Source organism: Triticum aestivum, chromosome 5D (assembly GCF_018294505.1).
Source record: "Triticum aestivum cultivar Chinese Spring chromosome 5D, IWGSC CS RefSeq v2.1, whole genome shotgun sequence".
NCBI classification, from domain to species: Eukaryota; Viridiplantae; Streptophyta; class Magnoliopsida; order Poales; family Poaceae; genus Triticum; species Triticum aestivum.
Genome location: NC_057808.1, coordinates 480,205,200 through 480,227,716, shown reverse-complemented (window position 1 = coordinate 480,227,716; position 22,517 = coordinate 480,205,200). Strand labels below are relative to the sequence as shown.

The following is a 22,517-nucleotide window of genomic DNA, read 5'->3' as shown; positions in this document are numbered from 1 at the left end:
TCCGCCGTCCATTGACGCCGCTGGGCTCATCGGCGCCGTCCGTGCCGCGAAGACGGGAGCACGTGGGGAGGTTTATACGGGCCCGGCTGGGGATTGGATACACTGTCACAGCCGTAGAATCTTTACCCGCCGAGAAGAAAAAGGCGGCAACGAAAGCCACCGGGACGAAGGAAGAAGAAGCCTCACGTAAACGCAGGACCCGCGTGGTGGGTTGCGGGCCCCGCGGCGAGGGAGGCTCGACGGCCCGGCTCGGCCCGCGCCGGGTCTATAAATAGCGCCAGTTTCCTCATCGCTTCTTCCCTTTTCCCCGATCCCTCTCTCAAGTCCCCTAGATTCCCGGAATTACGGTTTTGTCCTTCATTTTGTTGTGGTTGTTAGCGTTAAGTGTCAGGAGAAAGAAAGAAAATGCTGTCTCTGCAGGAGGCGATCGGCCTTGACATGGACGCGATGACGTCCGGGTTCGGGTTCACCCCGTGGGAGGCCGACACGTGCCCCACCCTGGAGGAGCTCATGGCGGCGTCGTCCACTTCGTCCCCCAGCTCGTCCGGCGGGGCGGTCGCGGACCAGGCGGCGGGGCTGGTGGAGGACGAGGAGGAGCGCCGGCGGCGGCAGCGGCGGAAGGTGTCGAACCGGCTGTCGGCGCAGCGGTCGCGGGCGCGCAAGCAGCAGCGCCTGGAGGAGCTCCGCGGGACGGTGGCTCGCTTCCGCGTCGAGAAGCGCGAGCTGGCCGCCAAGCTACACGCCGTGGCGCGGCACGAGCTCGCCGTGCGCCGCCAGAACGCGCGGCTCCGCGCCGAGGCCGCGGTGCTCGCGCGCCGGCTCCGCGAGGCGCGCCGCCTCCTCGCGCTGCAGCGGCTCATGCAGCAGCTCCGGTCGCGTCGCCCGCAGCCGGGCGCTGGCAGCGGTCCGGGAGGAGCCGCCTTCCCGCCGGCGGCAGAGCTGGGGCTGGCTTCCCTCATGACCTACTAGGATGGAATGAAGGAGGGCGCGGGTGGTCACGACCCATGACCACGGACGGAGGTCACATCACGTGTGAAAGTTTTGGAACGGATGACGACGAGAGTACTACGTGCGTGAATGAACCGGGAGCACTCACTACTGGTGCTTTAAGCAGCTGCATGCAATGCTAGGGACCCGTGCTTATTTAGTTGACGCGTAGGCTGCATATATATAATTAAGTACTACTCTACATGAATGAATGGATCGTCCGTCACCTGATGTAAATTACTAAATGGAAAACTACTGCCGTTTTGGCACCGTACGTGAAGAGCCCGACTGATTCACCGCTCACTCTGACCAAAATGCTCGTCGGCATGTGCGCAGGTTGACGCACCGGTCTCTCTGTTTTACAATGGATTATCTAACGTCGACAGCCGTGAGAGCCTTTAGGCTAAACGGAAAAGATGCACGTCTGCATTTTTTATCCCCTGATTCACCGCTCAGCGTACTGCAGATTCACTGTGTGACCATACGAAAATGGTCGTCGGCATGTGCGCAGGTTGACGTACCCGGTGTCTCTGTTTCTCCGCTGCTTATTTAACGGTGCATGACACTACGCCGTCTCTTGTCGATAGTGGGAGCCTTTAGGCCAAACGGAAAAGATGCGCGGCCTCTTTTCTATCGGATATCCTGGCGGGCCATGGTGTAACGTGAGCTTCTCCGCTTTAGTGAAAACAAAGAATAGGCCGTAGTGATAGAATTTGACAGAGACAGATCACTGACTTACTAAGCAAAGGTGGCCGACTGGCCAGCAGCCTTGAATCGAACAAGTAGGGCAAAGGCAAGAGCTTAAAAAGGAGGGCAAGAGATATGCTAGCTAGAAGACTTGATGTTGCAGTTCAACAGTTGCGTCCAGGTTCCATTGATCTAAAGGGTTAGAGCAACTTCAACAGCCCCTAAACATAGTCCCCAGTCCCCTAAGCAGCTTTTAGAGGTTGGGGGCGAAAGAAAGGAAAAGCAAGATGCCAAGATCTAACAAGACTTCCAATTACAGCCCCAACAATAGGGAGAAAGATAAAACCTCGGTGCAACGCTGATCGTGCTTCTAGCCGCCAACGGCCTCTTTCGCACCGCAAAACCTCCCCTATACTCTCTATCATCGCCATCCGATCTCCGTATGCCTTGTAGCCGTTCTTCGCCGTTCCATAACCCTAGATATGGCTGTTGTCGAGCTTGTGTCATGCCGCCACTGCTCCGGCTGCCATCCCACCCTATCGACCCCCTTGGTCGTCATTCTCATGCTTTGAATGCTTGAATACGTTCCAGCAAGTAATAATTTCATGGTAAACATGTAGAGCAATTCCATGTATAAATACATGTAAAATTCCATAATGAGGAATTCCGAATATTAGTAGTTCCTGAAAGCTGAATAAAACTATTGCTTATTGATGATTTGGTGCGGCATACAAGAGTATATAAGAGGGTACAAACCGACTTGGGGTAGGGGTACAAAACTGACTTGGACTAGAAGTCGTATACCATAATGACTACTCTAACATCCCCCCGCAGTATCAACGGCAGGCTCGACGACGTTGAGATTGAAACAGATATCTTGAAACGGCTTAGTAGGCAGTGCCTTGGTGAAAATGTCAGCAAACTGAGCCGTAGAGGGAACATGAAGCACCCGAACCTGACCAAGAGCAACCTTTTCACGAACAAAATGAATATCAATCTCAATATGCTTTGTGCGTCGATGTTGAACTGGATTGCTGGTCATGTAGACTGCTGATATGTTGTCACAGTAGACAATAGTGGCCTGCTCAATAGGCCTGTGTAGCTCGGAGAGTAACTGCCGAATCCAGATTGTATCTGCAACGGCATGTGCCACAGCGCGATACTCAGCCTCGGCCGACAAACGTGAGACTGTAACCTGTCTTTTCGAAGACCAAGAAATCAAATTGTTACCAAGAAAAACACAAAAACCGGAAGTGGACCTTCGAGTGTCAGGACAACCAGCCCAGTCTGCATCAGAGTATGCGGTAAGCGAGTTTGGAGAAGAATTATTGAGGTGGAGACCATGATTGAGAGTTCCTTTTAAATACGGAAGAGTGCGTTTAACATGATTATAGTGAGGAACCCGGGGATCATGCATATAGAGACATGCTTGTTGAACAGCAAAAGAGATTTCAGGACGAGTGATGGTGAGATATTGGAGAGCACCTGTTAGGCTACGATAGAGAGTAGGATCGGAAAAGGGTTCACCGGTAGCCGAAAGTTTAAAACTAGTATCGACAGGAGTGCGAGATGATTGACAGTCAATACCAGCACGATTAAGAAGATCAAGAATATACTGGCGTTGGGAAAGAAAAAGGCTGGAGGAATCTCGAACAACAGCAATGCCTAAGAAATGATGAAGGAGTCCTAGGTCAGTCATAGAAAATTCAGATCTAAGAAGAGAGACAATATGATCTAAGAACTTTTGAGAGGAGGCGGTAAGAATGATATCATCTACATAGAGAAGTAAATAGGCAGTGTCAGAAGTTTGATGATACACAAAAAGAGAGGTGTCAGAGAGAGATGGAGTGAAGCCTATTGTTTGAATGAAGGAGGAGAAGCGTTGAAACCAAACTCGTGGGGCCTGTTTAAGACCGTAGAGAGATTTCTGAAGAAGACATACATGAGTTGGAAAGGATGGATTTTCAAAACCCAGAGGTTGCTGGCAGTAGACAGTTTCTTGAAGGGAACCATGGAGGAAAGCATTTTTAACATCAAGTTGGTGAATGGGCCATGAAGAGGAGACAGCAACACTAAGAACAGTGCGAATGGTGCTAGGTTTAACAACAGGAGAGAAGGTTTCTTCGTAATCAATTCCTTGTTGCTGAGAAAAGCCACGACAAACCCACCTGGCTTTATATCGTGAGAGGCTCCCATCGGAGTGGAACTTTTGGCGAAAAATCCAGCCAGAAACAATATTTGTATTGGGAGGACGAGGAACAAGTTGCCAGGTGTTGTTTTGAAGTAAAGCATTATATTCTTCTTGCATGGCAGCGGCCCAATTGGGATCAAGTAGAGCAGTTTTGTAATTCTTTGGAAGAGAAGTGAGAGATACGGAGGTATGAAGGTTTAGGCGGTCTTGGGGTTGATGAAATCCTGATTTGGCCCTAGTACGCATGCGATGATCATTAATCGGGGCTGCTGTAGGAATAGCACGAGGGGGTAAGGTGGGTACTGGTGAGTCCGGCGCAGCGGAAGAGTCGGACGAAGGAGTAGGGCTGGGTGGTGGAGTGGGAGTAGGGCTGGGTGGTGGAGTGGGAGTAGGGGCCGGGGGTGTTGGGGAGGGAGCAGGGGTCAGGGGTGTTGGGGACGTCTCGGGTGGGGTGAGTGTATGGTTGGGATTGGCTATGGTGGGTGTTAATGGTGGTGGTGATAAGTTGTGTTCGGCAGGTAGGGGAGTATATAGTTGGAAAGGACGGGGAGAGGGGGTGTTTGCGGAGCTAGGGGTGTTGGATGGTGTACTAGTGCGTTGTGAGAAAGGAAAAATGTGCTCAGCAAACGTGACATGACGAGACATGAACGTGTCCGGTGTGAAGGTCGAGACAGTGATAGCCTTTGTGCTCGTCAGAGAAGCCGAGAAAAGCACATGGGATAGAGCGTGGTGACAATTTATTTGCAGAAGTGGCGTAGGCATTGGGAAAACAGAGACAGCCGAAAACACGAACCGCGAAGTAGTCGGGGTGGGAAAGAAAGAGGGAATAATAGGGAGTAGTGTTGGGTTTAGTTTTAGAAGGTCGAATATTTAGAAGGAAGGTGGCCATGTGTAGGGCTTCAGCCCAAAACTTGGGAGGCATAGATGATTGAATGAGGAGAGTGCGAACTATATCATTGAGGGTGCGAAGAGAGCGTTCTGCTTTATCATTTGAGGGGAGGTGTAGGGACATGAGAACCTAAGCAGGATGCCATGTTGTAAGAAGAAAGTACGATTTTTAATGTTATCAAACTCGCGACCATTGTCACATTGGATAAAGCGAATTGGGAGGAAGAAGTGAACAGACACATAGCGTTGAAAATTAAGGAAAAGAGAATGGACCTCGGATTTGTTGCGTAGAGGAAAAGTCCAGACAAAGTGGGTGAAATCATCTAGGATAACAAGGTAGTATTTAAAACCCGAAACACTCGCAATGGGAGAGGTCCATAAATCACAATGTATTAATTCAAAGGGATAAGTGCTACAAGAACTAGAGGAACTAAAGGGAAGACGCACATGTTTGCCTAATTGACAAGACTCGCAAAACACAGAATTATGAGAGTCCCTATTACATGGTATGGTAAATTCACTAAGTATAGAAGCTAAGACGGCGGGGTTGGGATGGCCCAGGCGACGATGCCAGAGATCGACGGAGGCCAGCATGGATGTTGGAGAGGTGGCGGCAGGAACTCCATTAAGAGAATAAAGATCACCGGAGCTATTGAAGCGAGCGATCTCGGCCTTGGTCAGGTAATCCTTCACAGATAAACCAAAAGGGTCAAATTCAGCCAAAACTAGATTGTCGCAAGTAAATTGGCGAACAGAGATAAGATTTTTAATGAGGGCGGGTGCAACTAGAACATCGCGAAGTAAAAGAGGTTTGGTGGAAGAGGGAAGTTGAGCCTGACCAACACAATATATAGGAATAGATGATCCATCTCCAAGGATAATGGAAGGAAAGGAGATTTAGTGCAAGAAGATAACCAATTACTAGATGCAGACATATGACTAGAGGCCCCTGAATCAAAGATCCAATCCGTACCTGAGTTTCCTTGTGCAGCAAAGTTATTCATGGCCTGGAGAAAGGCAGCTTGATCCCAGCTCGGCGTCGCAGGTGAGGGTGGCGTCGGAAGCAGTGCCGGCGGATACGATGGTGAAGGCAGTAGGGCCGGCTGGGGAGTGTAGTAGGCATTGGCCGGCTGTGGTGGGGGTGGCGTCGGGAGCAGGGTCGGCTGAGGTGTGTAGTAGGCGCCGCCGTCGGTGGTGTAATGACCATAAGGAGCATACGTCGGGGCAGCGTGATAGGCATTGGCCGGCTGTCGGGGGTTGAGAACCCCGGGAGCACCAGTAGACGGCCGAAGGCCGGGTTGCCAGGCACCTGAGTATGCCGGCGGAGCACCGAGGGTGGACGGAGCGGACCAGGGCATGGGCCATGCTTGAACAAGCCCCGTCCAAGGATCATGAGGAGGCCGCCATGCAACCGCAGATGGAGCACTGGTGGGTGGTGCAGGACTCGGTGCTGGTGATGTCGTAGGCGGAACCGAACGAGTCGACGGCGGCCTGTAGATAGGGTTTTTGCCGCGGTAGTTCGGACTAGGACGCCAGCCTGGGGGCGATTGAACAGATGACGATGCGGACGGCCCGTCGGCAGGAGCCGGCATGGAAGGCGGCGCTGGTGTAGACGACAGAGGAGGACGAGCCGCAGCATGAAAGACCTTGGGGCGAGAGTCCTTGCGAGCTTGTGTTTCCGCCGCGAGTTGTAGCAAGGAACGAACTTCAGCGAAGGTAGGAGGGGGCCGTATAATCGGTATGAACGAGGCTTGCTTGTCAAAGTCTTCGCTGAGGCCGACGACGGCGATATTGATTAGCTGTGAGTCGCTAACTGTATCGCCGAGTTCGCGGAGCTCATCACCAATGGTCTTAACGCGCTGGCAGAACAGGTTCACCGGGGCGTCTCCTTGCACCATATTGCGAAGCTCGGTGTGGAGAGCGTTTTTCCGAACGTCGGTGTTGCTTTGGAAGAGCTGGCGGAGGGAGTGCCAGATGTTGGCAGCGGTGGCGCCGTCGTGATCGAGCATGTTGAAGATCTCGGTGGTGATGCGGGTGTAGAACCACTGGACGATCGCGAGATCGTCTTTCAACCATTGCGGATCGTCGGGGCGGGGAAGACAGTTGGCGGCGACATGCGAGCGCAGGTTGCAGCGGCCGAGGTGGAGATCGAAGAGATGTCTCCAATGGTAGTAGTTGTGGGCGGCGAGATCAAGAACTATGGGGATGTAGGGGCTGACGTCGGAGATTGTGTCAGCAAGAGATATTGGTGCGGCGAGGATGGGTGCAGGGTAGTTTTGTGGAGCTATGGTGAGGGCCGAGAGAGAAGCGGCCGCGGCGTTGGCAGCCTTGGCGATGAGTGCAGCCCGGCGCTCGAAGTAGCCGGGTGGCGGCGGCGGCGGTAGCGTTGGCGGAGCCATACCCTAAACCCTGGGGCCGGTATCTGATACCATGAAAGCTGAATAAAACTATTGCTTATTGATGATTTGGTGCGGCATACAAGAGTATATAAGAGGGTACAAACCGACTTAGGGTAGGGGTACAAAACTGACTTGGACTAGAAGTCGTATACCATACTGACTACTCTAACAGTTCCGAGTAATTTGAATATAGTTACGGAACACATAATTCCAACACCTACATGGCCTCAATTGGTTCGGGTGCTTCAATCGACACGGCAACGGTCGGAAGGAGGGGGTGGGTGGTAAAATGAAAAAGGAAATTAAACTTGAGCCACTGCAGGTCCCACGTGTCATAAGAGAATAATGGGTGAAAACTGGGGGGTTATTGCTGGAGTTAGGGGCAATTTTTTGGGGCTCAAGAAATGGTGCAACCTCCATTTGGTCTACGGCAGAGTGAAAATGGGGGCTATTGCTGGGGTTGCTTTCACCGAGTATCCTTAATTAGAAAATGGTTAAATATAATGTGTAGGAATTTGATTTCATGTCTAATTAACTTGAACTACTCCAACAAGTGGTATTTCTTAGTCTGTTTCTATTTTCCAAAACTGGATTCCTTCTAAATTTTGTGCGTTCCAACATGATCCTAAAAACAACACGCAAAATAATTACCTAAAAGCGTGTCCGTATACAAATCATTCTAACTAAACCTCACTACTGCTAGCACAATGTCCGTGTGTTGCAATGAAGCCACAAAAAGGTCAAGGAGTTAGGCAATCGGCTTATGAGATCACTGAAAGGCGTTTGAGTCCCACGATTGTTGCGCTGTTCATGGTTAAAAAGAGCAAGAAGGGGAGGGGAGATCTACATGCGACGATTGTTGGAGAAACGATGATAGGGGCTTTGCAAGATTTGAAGTGAGGTAACATTTTAAGATTTGAAATGTGGGAGGATTGGCATTAGGAAGGAGAGTGCATGAGGTCAATGATCAGTTAGGAGGACGAGGTTTATCACTGCATTGAAATTATATTTTGTTTGCTCTTTTACGCATGATATAGAACAAGAAGAGTTGTTTTGGCAGAGAAACGATAACCAGGAGTATTGTTTGGAGCTGATTTTTCAATTGTATTTGTTTGATTGTGACTTTTACAAGGTTAATGGCCCCACATGTGAACAATAACAGTCGAAGAAAAATGAATTCACCATCAACTCCGACATAACTTTATAAGCAGGCGAGATGGTTGAGAACCAAATTACGCAGCCATCATGGACCTACCATAGCAATGGCTCTCAAGATGCTTTAACCACATTCAGTGATCTAAACGGTCTTAGATTTTTTTTACGAAGGGAGTACTTAGACCTTGTTCGGAGTTACTCCAGCTCCTAAAATATGAGGAGCTGCGGAGCATCCGTTTCCCAGCTCCATGCTTTTTAACTCCAGCTCCGGGAGTGGAGTGATGGAGTGGCGGGTCTCCGAACAGGGCCTTACTAGTGTGGTTAAAGCATCTTGGGAGCTAGTAGCGATCTAAACGCTCTTATTTTCTTTACGGATGGAGTAGTTAAGTGCTAGCTCGAGCTCATATAAACTTGGGTGGATTGTAAAATTGAAATAATTGAAAAAATAAAATTCAGATTTTCTTTTTGTGACAAGCATTGACAGATGTTTTGAATGCTTGCAAAGTTTCATCGCGAAACCACATTTTTAGAAGTCGTGGCAAAAAAATCAATGTTGTAAAAATTTTATTTTCAAAAGCATTTTCGAGTGATGATTTATTTATTTTTGCCACGAGTTTCACAAATATCATTTCATGATAAAAGTTTACAAGCATTCGAAAAACATGTATCAATGTTTGTCATAAAAATTCATGTTTTCTAAATTGATTATCATTCTCCGAATTTTAGTATTTTACTGTTTATCCCGAGCTCATTTGGAGCAGAAGAGTGCTTTCGTAGAAGATGACCCAATTCTTAAATTAGCTTGGCAAAAGTAATCTCATCAAATTAACTTTCTGCTCCCTCCGTCGTGTAGCGGCCGCTACCTACGACCCGATTTATGGAGCGCCGTGCCGAGTGCCGACATTATCCGGTCGATACGATCAAACTGGTGCCACGTACGTAGCCTAATGTCCAGCACTCTGATCTACTACTAGCTACGACCCCTTTACGATTAAACATTTCGACCCGTATAGCACGTGGAGTACTACTAACACTTGAGCTGCATTCCTTTCCCAAAAAAAGAAACACTTGAGCTCCATTGCAGTCTTGACGGGCTTCCCAGTAGCGGTGCCACGTGCGACCACCAAGCCTTTGGAACGAAGGAAATCAGGCACGCCGCAGTGCGTGCACGCTTCGCCGGCGACGGACGCGTGCCGATGTCTGGTCTACATGGCGAGCTGAGACAGCCCCGGCCGGTAAGCAAAGCAAAGGGCCGGTCAAGCAGCGCTGGTGCGATCTGCTGGACCAATGCTGCTGCTTGGGCCACGGCGTGACCATTGACCAACTCTACCCTGTTCAAATTTCCTTCCTTCGATGGCTGACACAAGGAGTGGCACGAGCTACAAGCGGCCAAACTCAGCAGATAAGAATTGCCGTTGTGGAGCAGCAAGAGCCATAACATTTTATGAAAAGAAAAACATAGGCGCGCGATACCTCACCCGTTGAGCTCCTGACGGACAACTTTCGAGCGCTGGGAACTGCACGACTGCACTCCACAGTGCAAGACCCACTGCGCAACAGAGTACCAGAAAACGGCAACAGGATAAGGATAATGCCAGCAAGCAGTTCACTACGCGATGCATTACACTAGCAGGACTGGCTGGGAGTCCAAAAGGATAATTAAGTTTTTCATTTAAAAACAGGAACTCGGCAACAGGTGTTATCAGCAATGTCCCAGCCCAATATAACCGCAGTACTTCTGTAACAAATGGGCAGGCTTGTCTGGTCTCGCTTCAGCTTTACTTCGCTATGAAAACTGTGCACCTTTTACAGGATACCATAGAGCAAACGACACTGTCGAGCTCTCGACCCCCAAAATACTGCAGTCCTTCCATGAGAATTGCAATGTAAAAGTACTGGTTTTTCCAGAAACAAATTCGGAACTCACTCACTGACAGGGGCGCAAAACTAACTCCCACATGAGGTGATGGTTTCATATGCAAACACAATATCACAGTCTCTAGTATATGTTCCTGCTATAGACGGGAAGCACAAACATGAGTGCCTGTTCTAGGCTGAAACAACGGTCAAATCCCACCCATATCAGTCCATATAGCAAGTCCATTCTAGACATGATGTGAACACAATAAAACATTGCAAGTAGACCAAAAAAGCATACATGCATGACAACTTCTATAAAACGCACATTGCGGGGAACCCCTAGAATAATACGAAGATAAATGAAGTACTATAACCCTTCTGAACCTGCACATATCTTTTATGTATGTTGACTGAATCATCACTTTAATCACTACTAATGGCACTCTAAATGAAAATGCAGGGGAGAGTAGCAGACAAGCTCCCTAGGTTTTCTAGAGAGATTAGTTAGATCCATTGCAGGTCATCGGTACCTCAGAAGAACCCCTTTAAGCCCACTTTATTCCTTTCTCTCCAGCAAAAATCAAGCCCAGCCTAACATAAACTACAAACTACTTACGTACATAATTGCCAGAGTTCATTCATCCAAAAAAACATTACTGCCAGAGTTGCACAATTTCAATGCCGCAACTTTGGACCAAGCAATTGTGCAATTTTAAAACTCATTGGGTTAAGAAAAAGGGTTTCCCCCCGCTTTATAGATAAAGCACCATCGCCAACACATGCGAGTAAGATACAAACGCACTCCACCACCACACTCAACGCACGCACCCAAGGCGAGATACAAAGGTGCCGAGCACCGAACACATCACCCCAACGACGACTAAGCACCCTAATGATAAGCCGATAACCACCATGAAGATGAACAATCAACCGAGGAGCGATGAGCCGGACACGACCAAAGCAGGGACTCCAAGACGACGCCCTCAAGAAGGATATGACCTTAGAAAGCCGTCATCGTCTGATCCAGAAGATCAAGTTTTCACCCGGAGTGACGGGTAGGAGGTGGGAGCACCACGACGAAGCCTGCAGGGAGGGGAACGACGTCCGCGGACGCCGCCTCCGTCGGCCAGTACCGGGACTGGTCAAGTGGTGAACCCCGGTGCTCCAACCTCTCCGTCGCAACCCCGCTCCGCCAACCACCCGCAGCCATGCCGCCCAAGCGACCGTGGCTGCCCGCCCGCACCCGAGCCGCGCGGTCAGCCCACGACCAACGTGCCTCCCGCCGCCAGAGCCGCCGCTCTGCCTCCAGACCACCCTGATGATCACCAAAGGCCGAGACTTTGAGAAAATCCGCACCCAAACTGCCTCCGAGACCGCCGGCCAACCACCTCCGCCTCGAGCAACGCCGGAACCGAGAACACATGAGGATGGGGAAGGGGGGAGGGGGAGGAATGGCCCACGGCCACGACCGGCAACCACTTGGGCCGGCGACGGGCAGCTCCGCAACGGAGCTCCCGTCCTTCCAACCAGCTCCCCGCCCCGAAACCACCGGTTTCGCCCCACCCTGCCATAGGTCCGGCCCCGCGCGAGACCATGGCAGCGGCCCGTGGCCGTAGCAGAGGAAGCAGAGCGCTCGCCGCCACGTCCATGGATGACCACCGGAGGGATCTCCCGTGTCGTACGACGCCGACCAGCCGCAAGGGCCCGACCGGGCAGCGGCGCACACATCCACCAGCTGCCGCGCCGCCCCCCCGCCCACGAGCCATGGCAGGAGAGGCCGACCGCGACCCAGGTCACCCGCGACCCGCGGCTCCGGAGGCGGATCTGGGCGCGCCGCCGGATGCAGCTGCCGCCACCACCGACCTCCAGCCCGCACCACCTCCGCGCTGCCCGTCGCATCGCCGCCACGCCCCGTCGCCGGCCCCCGCCGGAGCGCCGTCGAGCTGCTGCGCCCAGCGCCAAGCGCCGCATCCGGGCTGAGGCATCCGGCCCGCGCCGTACCCCTCGAGCGCGGAGACGAGAGAGCCCCGCCGCCGCCTGCGACGGGCGGGCTTTGCCCGCTCGCGCCCTCCGGCGGCGGCGAGGGAGGAGGGAGCGACCGGCGGCGGCGCTAGGGTTAGGCCCCCCGGACGCCCACGGGAGCGTCGCGGGAGGAAGACTCCACTTCAATGCTCTAACTCATTGGGTTCAGCCAGTCGTGTAATGAAAACAAACATGCTAAGTGTACCTGAACTCGGTCAGCTGTGAGGCGGAAACAAGTATGCAAACTGTCTTGTCAAGTTTAGATGTCCACAAATGCTGAATTCAGCAAATGCCCTCCACAACCATATGTACAAGTTCCGCGGGAAATTTGTCTGTTTGGAACCATCTCATTTGCATCCATCCTGTCGGTAACTCGACCTATATATTCCTTCCCGTCTGCACACTCAAGTGTTGATATTACTCACCCTATCCCTCTCTGAAGTGAACTAACTGCTACAAAAAGAAGTCCTCAGAAAAGAGTCATCAGCTTCCGTCTCCAACGTCTTCCAGCCTCCGCCCAATGGCGTAGCGGTCGTGCCTGATAGAATCATGGAGTTGAACGAACAACACCTTGCCAAGATAGTAGAAGACGCAAAGGCCAAAGCTGCCCAACCATGAGAAACGGTAGACTATCAAGTTCACGGAGGCAGAGTAGCCCAATCTTGGGAAGACGCCCTTGGCGAGAACATAAGGAACACCCAGAGCAACGAGTAGCTTCATGGCAACAGGAATGCACACATCTTGAAAGAACCACCACATTGGTCTGAGCTCTGCAGAAAAATCTTCATTTGCACGCTTAAGCTTCGCCTCCCAACTTTCATCGACGTGGTTAATCCATAAGAGCTTAAAGAACCGGCCCAGGAGCCAAGTGCGGAAAAAGTTTAGAGCTGGAAAATCATCATCAGTTCCAACGAAGGGTGATATCAGTAATAAATCAACCAGCAAACCGATCAAGAGAGGAATGATGACCGTCTGGCAAAGAAACAATCAAGTTACTTAGCTGTAGGATAAACTAGAAAAATATATAAATGAAGTCACCTAGATTGAATCCCTCACCCATATGAAGAAAAGCAGATCCCTCTTCAAAGCTAGAAGGCATGTTCCCCCAGAAGTCATGCAGGCAGATAAATCTCTAAGGGCGGCAATGATAGTTGATATGATGCAAAATCCAACAGCAATAGCAAACAAATCTACAAGAAAATACTTGCACAAGTAAGCCCAGACAAGATCAAACATTTACTTCCATTGCAAGTCCAATGATCATCTCTGAACAGTCATTTACCATTGGACTTCAATCCACCTGCTACTGGCAGCGGAGGGATGGCAATGAGCAATGCATGACCTACTGAGACTGGAAACAAAAGCATAGCAGAATAGAATATCACAGCAGTCGACCATGCTAGGACCAAGCGTAGAATTGTTCGAACAGCAGCATATCTCGTGCTGCAATGTGCAAGAAGGGTAAGTAAGCATAATTTGTTTCTCGAAGAGCCCTTTTCACATGATTCATATTGCCCTTATAAAAGCCATGTCAGGCAGCAAAACATTATTTGGATTCAGTACCTCACTTTATTGGCTTATATAGGTTTGAGGATCCAAATATGTAATCTTCTAGTTCTGGAACCTACAGCCTACTTGAACCATATGCAAGTTATCCCTATGCTGAAATTTTACTAAAACAAATCAAAAAATTATGGACTATCATAAGTACCAAATTGTCAGCATGCCAAGTGTGACCGCTTAATGAATTGACAGTGAGCAGAGACCCAAATTGCAAGTTTTCCCTATGGTAGAATTTTACTAAAATAATTAACAGTTGATGGACTAGCATAAGCACCAAACTGTCAGAATGCCAAGGTGTCATCGCTTAATAAATTGACAGAGAAGAGATCCAAGAGTACACGATAATTCCCTGTGAAAGACGAATATTTTGGCAAGAGATGCTGAGATGGACTGTCCCCTTGAACAGAGGTAAACAGGAGAGCGCATGCCAAAATTACTGGCCATTTTACAAGAATGGAAGTACCCTATTTAAACAGTGAACAGTGAAACAATATGGAAGTAAAAGATAGATAGAATTATAAAATGAACGTAGATTCAGTCTGGCCAAAAAGACTAAAATCAGGGCTGACTGTGCAGCTCCTCCCTGAGTGAAAATAAGTATGGGTGTTTACCATTCATCCTTAGCATCATCGCTGGTACCATACTGGTCTTTTGGTGCAACATTGTTCCCAAGAGCCTGACCAGTAGTGACAAACCAGTACCCCACTACCCTCTCCATTACACGCCCAAGGTAGATGACTGTTTTGCCAATGAGATACGACATGTGATGAACAGCAGAAAGTAACTCTGCAAAGTTTAGTAGTGGCCTTTGCCAAACTGATGTGCCCTTAGCAGGATGATCAAAGTAGCTACAATTCAAAAAAATAGTAAAATCAATGTTTTGAGTGAGCATAGATGGGCAGATACATCAGATAAAGAACAGAAATTGAATACTTACGTGATATCTAGTGGGAACACCTCTGGTGCCAAAAGGTCAGCAATTTTGATAGGGACAAGAATGACCAGAACAACAAAGAAAGTGTCCACAAAAAGACCAAGAAGGTTCTTCAAATAAAATTTGTAGAATGGTTCGGAGAAGTTATAGTGGAGAAAGGGAGTGACAACTCCTGGCCCGAATATCTACTCAAAAACAAAATACAACACTCATGAATTATTTTCTGCGTCACTATTAACAATTTAACATGATAAGACCATAAATATAATAGTATGATAATTACCTTGTGAAGAAGTCTGAATAATTTGGGGCGTAGTTTCAAAAAGGAGCGTCCAATAAGCCAATGTAGGGCAGCAGAAGCAATCAGAAAATTGAACCTCTGGGACATTGTTGCACCAAACATTTTTGAAGTGCAGATATCAAGCGACCAGCCGAAGAACAACGGGTATATTATCACGTCGTATAGGATATTAAGAGAAATATTGGCAACTCTGGTTAATTTTATGATCCCTCTGAAGAATATACCATACAATCTTCTAAAGAAAATTGTGACCACAAGGCGCTTGCCCCTCAAGTACAGATAAGTATGCACCACAGCAAAACTTGCACCCACCTTAAAGATAAGTCCATATCCAATTAGAAGGGTAGAAGCTGTTGAAGTGTAAGAATTGACTTCATCCACATTGCCAAAACTGAGACATGATGTTGACCATAGAATTATCCTTCCCAATGAAGATGGGACAAAACAAAATATACAAGCAAGGGCCATGTCAACTATTACCACCTGATTAGACAAGTATATTGTTAGATATTTCTAGAAATAAGTAATAAAAAAGCAAGCAGGAGATATTTCAGGCTCTCATCCTCCAGAAGGACGCAACAAAGCTACAAACCCACAACCTTGTAGATAAAAAAGGGTAGAATTGCCTTAAGAAGGTAATAAGAACATACTACATTAGCATAGCGACTAAAACACCAAAAGAACAAGCTTACACAGTTTTCGCGGTGCAATTGAAATAGTAACCAGAAGAAGTCCAAAATCTATTTGGGAGTAGTCCTCCCACTAGTGTATCCATCCCGGCCAATGGAAGGCACAATTTCAAGGTAGGGAAAGAAGCAAAGAGTTTAACATCATCATATTTTATAGAACAACTTATACCAGTTTCTTCCATGTGACCATCATTCAAGTCTTGCTTACATTTCTTACAATAACCTGTACACATCCAGGATAATACACTTCGAACTAGAGACATATTGTGCTGTGCCACCGTGACCAAATGTAAATAAACAATCAGGAAAGCCTTGGCAAGATGTGCTAAATGCTCCAGTTCAGGACAGAACTGCATTAACAGGTGCTTTACTACGATACGAGAAGGATATTATCGTTCAACGAATACCGTAGCATCGTAATAAACAAATATAAGTAGCACAGATAGGATATTAGTTGAGAAGCGATGATCATACCGCCAAGGAAACTTCAACAGCCAATATCGCTAGGACCTGGAAGGCATCAAATAACCAAAACTCCTGGCTCTCACTCCAAGTAACCAGGCGTTGAACCCAGCGCACATATGGAGCTACAGAAAATGGTGCAACCCAGCGTACAAATGTAGCCCAGAGCGCAACTGAAGCAGGGATGCAGGTCACGGATAGGCGTAGGAAGAGTAGATGGTGCACTTGAGCAAAGGTCGTGGCGAGCGCGAGACGCCATGTCCAGAGGGTGGTGAGCGGAATGACAAACTCCCAAACGACACAGATGACGAAGAAGAGGGGGGGCAGCAGACCCATGAGCTTGCTGGGCAAACCCACCATGAGCTCAGAAACATGCAGCCTCGCGGGGGCATCTGCGGCGTAGAGAGGACGTGTGGAGATGTTGCGGTTACACACCTGCGATGATAAGAAAAACAAGGTCAGACACATCAACATCGTTATCACATCGAAATGGAACTGAAAATGAGTTCAACATAACCACATCAACAATATGACAATAACAACGTATTACATTGCAGAAGGGCATATTTTCCCTGGCAATCTTACATTGCGGAAGGGGACATTTTCCCTGACAATCTTACATTGCGTAAGGGGATATTTTCCCTGGCAATCTTACATTGCGGAAGGGGACATTTTCCCTGGCAATCTTACATTGCGGAAGGGGATATTTCCCCTGGCAATCTTACCAATGCTAAGCATGACATAGCTCTAGTAGTAAATTGGGTCGAAATCAGTACTAAACCAGATGAATCTAGACCAGACCGGAAATAGAAGAAGAACTAAGCGTCCATACCACACCAACAATATGAGGGGATCAATCATGGCGGACATGATGCTGAGACCCAGGGGGGAGGGGCAGAAGCACGCGCCTGGAATCCCTAGCGGGGGGAGGCAAGAGATGATACCTCGCAGCGGTTTTGTTGGCGGGCGGCGAGCCACCGGAGCTGGCAGTCGTCGTGGACGAACCTGATGCTGCCGCGGCAGGCGCAGAGGGCGGTCCGCCTCGGCGGGGAGGCGGCATATGCGGCACTCCTCCCCCTCGTAGTCTACGTCGTCTTATCCGGGGCCATCCGCCGCTGGGAGTGCCGTCTCCGGCGGAGCGGTGGCGGCCGCGGCCCCGGCCCCGACCATCAGGCTTCCTTCGGGAAGCTTCTCTTCGTCACACAACTTCTGTGTCGCGGTGAGGTTTTTGTGCAGGGCGTGAAGGGTTTGTGTCGACCGTTGGATGGAGATCCAACGCCAGTCAAGCTGGCTGAAGCTTTTCCACATTTCAGCTGTTATTATTAGATCTCTGACACAGCCCCGATAATCAAAATTCCGAAAAAATAGGTCCGTCCCGCTAGGTGACGGTTCGTGTCTGGTCCGGCGATCACGGAGCGATTAGGGTTAGGGCTCCTTGGCCCTCGTCCACACCGCGTCCCTCGATCGATCCGCGCCGCCGTAATCTCTCTCGTGAGCGTAGCGCACTCCCGTGCTCCACCCCAGTCCAATCCAACTCACAGCCTTCCATGTGACCTAGGCGCACAGTCGTAATACACTTGTGACCTAGGAGGCGTTTCTTGGGAGGAGGTGCGGGGGAAGGAGGATGGAAGGAGTTGGGAACATGATGAGGAGGCTGAAGTTGTCGGAGGAGGAGAGGAAGGGAGTCAAGATCCGGGCGTCGGCGAAGGAGAAAGGGAAATGCATGGAGCCACATGCCATTGGGAAGGTGTTGTCAAAGAAGCCTGTCCATCAAGATGCGATCAGCCTCACCCGGGGGCGGATCTGGTGCCCCATCAGGGGAACTGGCTGTAAGGAGGTAGGCGACAATCTGTTCTTGTTCACCTTCAAGCAGGAGTCGGGGAAGAGGAAAGCAATGGAGGACGGTTCGTGGATGTTCGACAAGGATTTAGTGGTGGTTGAAGATTTTGATCCGGGGAAGAGGCTGGAGGATTATGAATTTAACAACATGCCCATATGGGTGCGAGTCTATAGCCTGCCTCTAGGCATGATGAATGAGGAGGCAGCGGAGGAAATCGGCAATATCATAGGCAGTTTTGTGGAAGTGGACGCGGGCGCGGATGGGAAAGCAATTGGCAAGTTTATGAGGGTGAAGGTCAGGATGAATATTGAGAAGCCGATCATGAGAGGTTTTACCCTAGAGGAGGATGAAGACCAACAAAAACAGAACAACAGAGAAAGAATATGAACATTGATGGCAAGGGGCAAGATGACGAAGAGGAGGGGTGGTGGTGCCGTTTCGAGTATGAGTTCATGCCTGACTTCTGCTACACATGTGGTACAATTGGCCATGGCGAAAAGATTGTGCGACTAAACTGGCGAAAGAAGAGAAATCTCAGTTTGGGAGTTGGTTGAAGGCAGACATGGGGAGGAAGAAGTTGGGCACTGTGGATAGTGGCAGCTGGAAGGGCAAGAGCAGGGGGGACATCCACCAGAACTATGGCTTTAGCAGATCCGGAGATAGGCCTGGGAGTGGGAGTGACAGTTTGTTGTGGCGTAAGGGGGATGATCGCAGTAGCGGGGAAAAGAAGGAATTGACAGAGAAAGGTGAGGAGGTTAACAGCCCACAAAAGATGGCGAATGAGGCTAGGAGGACTGGTAATCCAAAACAACTCAACATGGAGGAAGGACTGGTACAGGACGGAGAGCATGGGGATGTAGGTAACAAACAACTTGTGGCCCAAGTAAAAGCAGTAGAGAAGGCTGCACTCCCATCAGAGAGTAGGGGTGACGAAGGAAAAGACAAGGGGGAGAGAAGGACAAACAGGTCAATGTGCCAAAGAAATTTAAGAGGATTAGCCGGGAAGGAAAGGGAGGAGATTTGAGTGGGAATCATACCAACAAACCAGTTCTGGGGAAGAAGAGGAGGAATGAGATGGAGGATGGTCTTATATTGGAAGCAAAGAAGGGGAAAACAGGACATGGAGGCGCAGTACAGGAGGTAGACGGGTCAGGAAGCGAAAACCAACATATCCCATCGGCCGGGCTGTCAAAGGAGCCCCGCCGGGCCCAATGAAAATCATAAGTTGGAACTGCCGGGGGCTCGGGAATGGCTCGGCAGTTCGTTCCCTCCTTGAATTGGGGAGAGTGGAGGATCCTGATGTTTTGTTTTTGTCTGAAACTAGGCTGTATGAGAAGGAACTGGAACACTTAAGGTGGAAGCTGGGGTTAGTGAATCTGTTGGTGTGGAACCCGGAGGGGAGGAGTAGAGGTATTGCGTTGTTCTGGCGGAGGGGGGTCGATGTTACTCTTAGATCTTATGGGAGGAGACACGTGGATGTAGATGTGAAGGAGGGAGACAACCCTATATGGAGGCTCACAGGCGTGTATGGAGAATCAGCTACGGAGAGGAAGAAGGAAACATGGAGAACTCTGAAGATACTCAAACAGCAACATCAGCAAGGGAAGCGCTGGCTATGTGTTGGTGACTTCAACGAGATTTTGTCAGAGGTAGAGAAGGTGGGTGGTGCCCCTAGGGCGCAGCACATGATAAACGGATTCAGGGAGGCGTTGGAGGTTTGTGAGATGGCTGACTTAGGGTTTGAGGGGGATGTTTTCACTTGGAGGAATCATAGCAAGGATTTGAATACATATATCTGCGAGAGACTCGACAGGACAGTAGGGAATGAGGAGTGGAGATCACAGTTCCCAAATCACACGGTGGTTAATGGTATACCTCGGCATTCAGACCACATGCCCATCATCGTCCACACAGAAGGGGAGGATAGGAGGTGGATGAGAGGAGACAGAGGCTTTCGGTTTGAGGCTCGATGGCTGCAAGAGGAGGGATGTGAGGAGATTATTCGGAAGGCCTGGGAGCGGAGTTGGACCAACAGATCGGGGGGTGTGGCAGCGGCGTTGAGGTCAGTGGCGGAGACGATGAGGGAGTGGGATAAGAATGTGGTTGGCGAGCTGGAGGGCAGATTAAGGTGAGCAAAACAAGGCCTTGAGAGGTGCATGCAAGCTCAGGTGTCCCGTGTAAAAATCCTTGAGGAGGCAAGGTTGAGGTGTTTGGTAGAGGAGCTTGAGGAGAAGAAGAATACGATGTGGAAACAGCGGGCACATGTATGGTGGTTGGTTGATGGGGACCGAAATACTCGCTATTTTCATCTAGTGGCGTCTGGGAGGAAGAAGGCGAATAGGATCAAGGAGCTCAGGAGGGAGGATGGTTCCGTAGTAGAGGAGGAAGATTTGACTAATTATGTCTGCTCATTTTTTCAGGAACTCTTCACTTCCACCGCGGGTGACCGTGTTAACGAGCTCATTGATAAGGTCAACCCTCATGTCACCGATGCCATGCATGACGTTCTGGATGCGAGCTATACGAGAGAAGAGGTGAAAGCGGCCTGATGACCCACAAGTGTAGGGGATCTATCATAGTCCTTTCGATAAGTAAGAGTGTCGAACCCAACAAGGAGCAGAAGGAAATGACAAGCGGTTTTCAGTAAGGTATTCTCTGCAAGCACTGAAATTATCGGTAACAGATAGTTTTGTGATAAGGTAATTTGTAACGAGTAACAAGTAATGAAAGTAAATAAGGTGCAGCAAGATGGCCCAATCCTTTTTGTAGCAAAGGACAAGCCTGGAGAAACTCTTATATAGAGAAAAGCGCTCCCGAGGACACATGGGAATTATCATCAAGCTAGTTTTCATCACGCTCATATGATTCGCGTTCGGTACTTTGATAATTTGATATGTGGGTGGACCGGTGCTTGGGTGCTGTCCTTACTTGAACAAGCATCCCACTTATGATTAACCCCTATTGCAAGCATCCGCAACTACAAAAGAAGTATTAAGGTAAACCTAACCATAGCATGAAACATATGGATCCAAATCAGCCCCTTATGAAGCAACGCATAAATTAGGGTTTAAGCTTCTGTCACTCTAGCAACTCATCATCTACTTATTACTTCCCAATGCCTTCCTCTAGGCCCAAACAATGGTGAAGTGTCATGTAGTCGACGTTCACATAACACCACTAGAGGAGAGACAACATACATCTCATCAAAATATCGAACGAATACCAAATTCACATGACTACTTATAGCAAGACTTCTCCCATGTCCTCAGGAACAAACGTAACTACTCACAAAGCATATTCATGTTCATAATCAGAGGGGTATTTGCTACCTCTTGAGCACTGCGTTGGTTTTCCCTTGAAGAGGAAAGGGTGATGCAGCAAAGTAGCATAAGTATTTCCCTCAGTTTTTGAGAACCAAGGTATCAATCCAGTAGGACGCTACGCGCGAGTCCCTCGCACCTACACAAAACAAATAAATCCTCGCAACCAACGCGATAAGGGGTTGTCAATCCCTACACGGTCACTTACGAGAGTGAGATCTGATAGATATGATAGGATAATATTTTTGGTATTTTTATGATAAAGATGCAAAGTAAAAAAGCAAAAGAAATAACTAAGTATTGGAAGATTAATATGATGAAGATAGACCCGGGGGCCATAGGTTTCACTAGTGGCTTCTCTCAAGAGCATAAGTATTTTACGGTGGGTGAACAAATTACTGTTGAGTAATTGACAAAATTGAGCATAGTTATGAGAATATCTAGGTATGATCATGTATATAGGCATCACGTCCGAGACAAGTAGACCGACTCCTGCCTGCATCTACTACTATTACTCCACACATCGACCGCTATCCAGCATGCATCTAGAGTATTAAGTTCATAAGAACAGAGTAACGCCTTAAGCAAGATGACATGATGTAGAGGGATAAATTCATGCAATATGATAAAAAAACCCATCTTGTTATCCTCGATGGCAACAATACAATACGTGCCTTGCTGCCCCTACTGTCACTCGGAAAGGACACCGTAAGATTGAACCCAAAGCTAAGCACTTCTCCCATTGCAAGAAAGATCAATCTAGTAGGCCAAACCAAACTGATAATTCGAAGAGACTTGCAAAGATAACCAATCATACATAAAAGAATTCGGAAAAGATTCAAATATTGTTCATAGATAAACTTGATCATAAACCCACAATTCATCGGTCTCAACAACCACACCGCAAAAGAAGATTACATCGAATAGATCTCCACGAGAGAGGGGGAGAACATTGTATTGAGATCCAAAAAGAGAGAGGAAGCCATCTAGCTAATAACTATGGATCCGAAGGTCTGAGGTAAACTACTCACACTTCATCGGAGAGGCTATGGTGTTGATGTAGAAGCCCTCCGTGATGGATGCCCCCTCCGGCGGAGCTCCAGAACAGGCCCCAAGATGGGATCTCGTGGGTACAAAAGGTTGCGGCGGTGGAATTAGGTTTTTGGCTCCGTATTTGATCGTTTGGGGTACGTAGGTATATATAAGAGGAAGAAGTACG

The 22,517-nt window shown here is 48.9% G+C and overlaps 2 protein-coding genes across 2 annotated transcripts; one reads left to right on the top strand and one right to left on the bottom strand.

Annotated features, from left to right (window-relative positions):
• Positions 1-313: 313 nt before the first annotated feature.
• On the top strand, positions 314-1,249 carry LOC123125607 (ocs element-binding factor 1). The gene has a single exon (XM_044546083.1). It carries the CDS (start codon positions 406-408, stop codon positions 967-969), a length of 564 nt encoding a protein of 187 aa, XP_044402018.1. The 5' UTR covers positions 314-405; the 3' UTR covers positions 970-1,249.
• Positions 1,250-10,894: 9,645 nt separating this feature from the next.
• LOC123122968 (probable E3 ubiquitin ligase SUD1) lies at positions 10,895-17,351 on the bottom strand. Its single transcript, XM_044543353.1, has 8 exons — positions 17,083-17,351; positions 16,151-16,573; positions 14,970-15,470; positions 14,690-14,871; positions 14,364-14,600; positions 13,472-13,632; positions 13,246-13,379; positions 10,895-13,161 (listed from the first exon to the last, which is right to left on the bottom strand). Exons 2-8 carry the CDS (start codon positions 16,496-16,498, stop codon positions 12,673-12,675), a joined length of 2,052 nt encoding a protein of 683 aa, XP_044399288.1. The 5' UTR covers positions 16,499-16,573; positions 17,083-17,351; the 3' UTR covers positions 10,895-12,672.
• Positions 17,352-22,517: the final 5,166 nt, after the last annotated feature.

What these genes read in the sequence shown, in the direction of transcription:
- LOC123125607 (XM_044546083.1), top strand. Translation starts at nt 406, where the DNA reads ATGCTGTCTCTGCAGGAGGCGATCGGCCTTGACATGGACGCGATGACG.
- LOC123122968 (XM_044543353.1), bottom strand. Translation starts at nt 16,498, where the DNA reads ATGGTGGGTTTGCCCAGCAAGCTCATGGGTCTGCTGCCCCCCCTCTTC. An exon ending in CTGTTGAAGTTTCCTTGGCG is followed by an intron (nt 15,471 to 16,150) that starts GTATGATCATCG and finishes TTGTCTAATCAG; the next exon opens with GTGGTAATAGTTGACATGGC. An exon ending in GATGATGCTAAGGATGAATG is followed by an intron (nt 13,633 to 14,363) that starts GTAAACACCCAT and finishes TGCACATTGCAG; the next exon opens with CACGAGATATGCTGCTGTTC.